Here is a 5,851-nt window from a genome sequence, read left to right on the forward strand (position 1 = left end):
AGTGTTTTGACAATGTAAAAGATGATCTTGGCAAATGACAATATTGGTAGAAAAAAAATAAAAGCCACTATATGTGAACAAAAACCAACTGTAAAAATATTTTACATTTGTATAGTGATTTTTAAGTTTTAAAAGTAGATATTTGTAGCTATTAACACAAAAGAACACCAAAACTTATTTATAAGCATTTTCCAGAAATTACTGAAAGTGTTAGATACTTTATTTTCTAGCTAGCTTCCCTTTATCCTCATGGAAATATTTTCTTCCCAGAATTTTTGTTTTGGGAGTTAAAAAAGTTGTTTAATATATAGTATATCCATGGGATAACAGCATTAAAAAAACAACAAACAATAATCACTGATGTTGTCACCATTTATCTTACTTTCCTGACCTCATTTTTAGTTACTTCCAGTGTTACTTGGTGTATGAATTCTTGTACTGTCGTCGAAACGGAGCTTGACAATATTCCACTCTAGGTGACCAGTTTCTACAGAAGAAACTGAGTTATTAGATGTTAATTTACTTATCTGTTAGTTCTCTTTTATCTCTTCAGTCTATTTCCAGTGTGTCTGTTTGATAAATATATATTTAAATGTGCATCTCCTAAAAAAATAGACTTGCATTCGATTTAAATAATGTTTTTATGTGATACCCAAAGAGAACATAGAGTGAGATAACAAAGGCTTTCTGGAAGTGCTCACATTTGTTGTGAAATTTCTTTAGAAGTGATAGACAAGGCAACAATTATTTGTTGAGCTTCTAGTAATTCTTAAAACGATCTTCTAAGAACAATCACAAAAATAACTTCATAGCTAACATGAACAAGATCAAGTTTCTTGTACTTTGTGGAAGCAAATATGAACCCATCTCTTCTTCATTCTAGAACTCATGATTTTCCCTCACCAGCTAATGTCTCCTAGATAAGGAAATGATTTTCCAGAGCATACAAAAAGGAAGAATTATCTGGACAATAAACTTTATCTCTGTATACATACTTCTTAGTGCAAGCATGAGTGATAATACAGTTTTTGGTTGTTTTTTGGTTGTTTTTTGCAATCTTTAGCTCTGTAATTGTTATATTTTATAAAAGTTTCACTTGCCAGATATGAAAACATGTCTTAAATTTGTACTAAAGAAACGTGATTAAATATGGCCCAAATAAAGTGTTCAGAATTGCATTAAACTTACTAACTGTAACAATATATCTATATATCTTACTATATATCTATATATAAACTTACTAAATTGTACTTGCCTAATATAAAATGAAAAACTCTTACTCAAATAATCTGCATACAGTTAAGTTTAGAATACATGCATATTTAGAAAAGAAGGAGCATTATACTGAAATCTTTCAAACTGCACCCTTTGGCATGCTAATAAAATTTACAAACTGAATCATAATATAAGTAATTATTTGCATTATTTTCCCCAAAGACACATATGACATTAGAATTGAGTTAAACAACATGCAGATGAGCATTGAAAGTTACTAGTGACATCCAAATGCTTAGAGAGTTATATAAATGTCCCATAACTTAAACAAAGAAGCCATTATTTTACATCACTTAGATGCATTTACAGATTTGTAATTTATTCATTTATTTATAAATTATGATATTTTATTTATAATGATATATAGAATTGTATTTAAAGATATATGCAGTATATATGTACATATGTATGTTTATAATGCATAATTATATATAAAGTATATGTACTATATATAAAGAGAGATAATTTTGAAGATATTCTTTTGTACTTACACTTGATGCCCAGGAAAATAGAGGTTGTTACTGAGCCCACGCAGAAAACACATGAAATCACCACCACAAGATACCACGTTCCTAAACAAGGAATATGACCAATGACACTGAGTTAGAGAAAGTAGATGAAAGAGACGGGCCAGGCTAAGACTAGTCTGAGTGAAAGAAAGCATTTGCATTCTTAGTAGAGAACCCTTGAAGTCCTGGAGGCTGGTAACGGGAAAAACACACTCCAAACTTTTGGAACTCCAAGTTGGAAGCTAGACCACATTTGATGTGGAAAAATGTCAAGCCCAGTAGGTTCAATAACATACTTCTCTTACCCTTATATGATGCTGCAATCTTACTAACTAGTTTTCTAGTTTTCTCTTCCAGCAATCTTTTAGAGATTATAGCAAACATGGTAGTTAGCTTTCATTTCTGAAAGCAGAGATACAGGTTGCGTCTCCTCATCTCTTTCCAGTCCCACTTGAACAAGATTGGTTCAAAGATATGTCTTTTATTAAAAAAAATTTTTTTAATGTTTATTTGTTTTTGAGAGAAGGAGAGAGAGAGAGAGAAACAGAAACAGATCATGAGTGGGGAAGGGGCAGAAAGCGAGGGAGACACAGAATCCGAAGCAAGCTCCAGGCTCTGAGCCGTCAGCACAGAGCCCGACACGGGGCTCAAATTCATGGACCACGAGATCATGACCTGAGTGGAAGTCAGACACTTAACCAACTGAGCCACCCAGGAGCCCCTCTTTTATTTTTTTTAATGTTTATTTATTTATTTTGAGAGAAAAGAACACAAGCAGGGGAGGGGCAGAGAGAGGAGATAGAATCCCAAGCAGGCTCTGCATGGAGTCTGATGTGGAGCTGATCCCATAAACTGTGAGATCATGACCTGAGCTGAAATCAAGAGTCAGACACTTAACTAACTGAGCCACCCAGGCGCCCCCAGAGATATTTCTTTTAAATCATACAGTTTTGAATAAGGAACACTCCCCCCTCGCCCCCCCCAGGTAATGTTGCATATCTATTCAGGAAGGAAAAATGAAGAATGTATGATTTGCCAAATTCTTAACACTAGTCAGAGAAAAAATAAAAGTTATCTTTGGATTATGTGGTACACTGAATAATGTACTGCCCCAAATGCCCATGTCCGGCTCCTTAGAACCTGGAGATACTACCTTTTGTGGTAAAAGAGACTTTAAAGTGTAATTAAGTGAAGGATCTTGGGATGGGGACTTTATCCTGTTTTATCTGGGCCTTTATAAATGGGAGGTTGGGTGTCAGGGTCCTATATAACAATGGAAACAGAAAAACACTCGAAGGCATCACACTGCTGGCTTTGTAAATGGAGAAAAAGGCCATGCGCCAAGTAAATTGAGAAATGCTGCTCTAGAAATTGGAAAACATAAGGGGATGGATTCTCCCCAAAGCCCCTCAATGGAGCAACACCCCTGCCAATTGCCCAGTGAAACCAATTGTGAACTTCTGCTCTTTAGAACTGTAAAGATAATAAATTTGTATTGTATATAACCCCTTGGTCCATGTTAGCTTATTATCAAAATAATAAGACACTAATACAAATGTTAAATAATAATACCAGCACTGATCACTGGAGTGGACAACTACAGGCTGATATGATTTTGCCAGTTTTTCAACCTGTTTTCTCTTTATGTCTTAGTATTTGTCAGGTAACTTCCAGGGTATTTTATGCAGGAACTAAACTAATAAAAAAATATGTGATTGCTTTCATTTATCTTCCAAATTCAGGAATTAATTCTTTATCTTTCCAGCAAGAGAGAAGTAAAAAGGTTACTACATATTTGTCAAATCCATTGCTCTCTTCCTTTTGCCCCTTTACTTATGCTTCCATATCACTTCATTATTAATGTTAGCATATCACCGATTATCATACACATATGTGGGTAACCTCACTAGAAAAATCAACTTGGGCTCATCACAGAACAGGAAACCAAACGTAAATGGCAAAGTCTTGGACTAGATAATCAGAACTGGTTACCTGAATATTTAGTGGAAGATAGATGTTTCTGGTAAGGGTTTGGTGTTGGATCATCCCAGTGAAGTGAGGCGTATGTCTCTTCTTCCTGCATGTCTGAGATGCTGTGATAGGTAAGGCAGTCGCCAGGAGAAGCCGAGTCTTCCTCGTGTGGCAGGAGCAGGTTGGTGAAAGAACTGAAATTGGCTACTTCTCACACTGGTGGGAAATTTTGTTTGGGTTTAAGGAATAGAATAGATGCATCTTCATCTAGAAAGTAGAAGTTTATGATGTTGAAGCCAAAGAAGGAAGGAAATGAGAAAGGACCTGAACTTGAAAGGGCCAACGGTAGAATAGGTTATTGCTCTGGTTTTGAAAGCACAGCAGACATTGAAGGTGATAGCAGTAAGGTATTGTCAAGATGAAAAGAATAGAAGTGCAAACAACACACTTGTATTTGGTATAGGATGCATGTGGATGACTGAGGGAACAAAGATCCAAGGTTAGCTCGCGTTGGACAAACCAGGATGTAAGGAGCGGTGGATCACTGTGTATCCTTAAAACAAAAAAGCAAAAAGATGGGGCGCCTGGGTGGCTTAGTCGGTTGAGCGTCCGACTTTCGCTTAGGTCATGATCTCGCGGTTCGTGGGTTCGAGCCCCGCGTCGGGCTCTGTGCTGACTGCCAGCTCAGAGCCTGGAGCCTGTTTCGGAGTCTGTGACTCCCTCTCTCTCTGACCCTCCCCTGCCCACGCTGTCTCTCTCTCTCTCCTAGAAATAAATAAAAATATTTAAAAAAAAAAAAGCAAAAAGAGATTTCACCCCTAAAAGAAATTTACTCATTGTATTAGTTAGGGTAATGTAGTGACAAGTGAGTCAAAAAAATTCAGTTGTTTACTACAATAAAGATTATTTCTTGCTCACGTAACAATTTAGCTAGAGTAATCCTGGTTAGTCGGGTCAATTTCCTCCCCCTAAGGACCCAGGCTTCTTCTATATTGTGAGACACTGGAGTCCCTTGGAAAGGAAAAGAGAAAACGGCAAATCCACATCTATTTGAAAGGCCATAACCTACACATAGCACATCTACATCCACTAACGTAATACTTGTGTTTGGATCTAAAAGATTGGGCTCAATAAATGTAATTTTTGCCTGGCTCGGGAAATTTTTATGACAACTTCACTCTATATGGGGGGCATGAATTATTTAGTGGATAGATGGCCATTTCTGTCACATCCTGTGACTATAGCATTGACATTAAGAAACTTGATATTTTAATCACCATTCACATCTTGGCCATTTGTCCTTATGGCCAAAGGTCATGTCTTAGTAATTTATGGTTTGCAAATCTCAACAATCTGCAAAAGTGCAATGTCCCTTTTTGTTTCAGTGTCTCCCTGCCTCAACCATTGATCTGTGTATCAGAAGAAAACAAATGGCATATTCAAAGAGTAATCTAAAGGCATTGAATAAAGACACTGTTTGGGGAAAGGATTAATGGACAAAGTGGGGCTGAGAGGATCTCAAGAGGTAAATGGATACTATCCAGCAAATTCTCTAAATATTTCAAATGGTTTTCATGTGACTTGAGATTCTGATCTGAAAAATAATGTCACTTAACTCTCTGTAGCCTTTCTAATGTAGTGATTTCTATCTTGAAGAAACAAAAGAGGAAGAAGCCATAAGCATACCAAATATGCATTAAGACTAATGTCAGGAGCACAGGAACGGAAGTTCAATGAGATGTTGTTAATTTCGAGGTGCTCTCAAATTTAATCAGGACTAAATATTGAGCTAGAAAGATCTAGTTTTCTGTAATGCAGTATATTCTCTGATAAATTTCTTTGGGGGAAATATTGGGCTCTCCCAATAAAGAATTAATATGTTACTTATATTGCTTTTGATGTTGTTAATCACTCCACTTTTGATTATTCGTTACTTTCCAAGTACCATTCCAAATGACTTTCACGTGAATTATTTTGATTCTTAGAACACCTCTATGAAATCATTAGGCACTATAGTTAGTACATTGTAACTTTGTTGTAAATTGAAGCCCAGAGAAACCAAATTATTTACCAAAGTTCACTTGGGTAGTAAGTGG

General features: G+C 36.1%; 1 protein-coding gene across 1 annotated transcript in view; it reads right to left on the minus strand.

Moving 5' to 3' along the window:
* CLEC9A (C-type lectin domain containing 9A) overlaps positions 1 to 4,324 on the minus strand; it is a 15,554-nt gene extending 11,230 nt beyond the window's left edge. The window contains exons 1-2 of the mRNA XM_077745996.1: positions 3,777 to 4,324; positions 1,767 to 1,847 (exon numbers count right to left, since the gene is read on the minus strand). Of these exons, the coding sequence (XP_077602122.1) occupies positions 1,767 to 1,847; positions 3,777 to 3,867 (172 nt within the window). The 5' untranslated portion in view covers positions 3,868 to 4,324. The remainder of the gene's footprint in view (positions 1 to 1,766; positions 1,848 to 3,776) is intronic.
* Positions 4,325 to 5,851: the final 1,527 nt, after the last annotated feature.

The sequence above is a fragment of the Crocuta crocuta genome, unplaced genomic scaffold, assembly GCF_008692635.1.
Source record: "Crocuta crocuta isolate KB4526 unplaced genomic scaffold, BGI_CrCroc_1.0 scaffold109, whole genome shotgun sequence".
Taxonomy (NCBI): domain Eukaryota; kingdom Metazoa; phylum Chordata; class Mammalia; order Carnivora; family Hyaenidae; genus Crocuta; species Crocuta crocuta.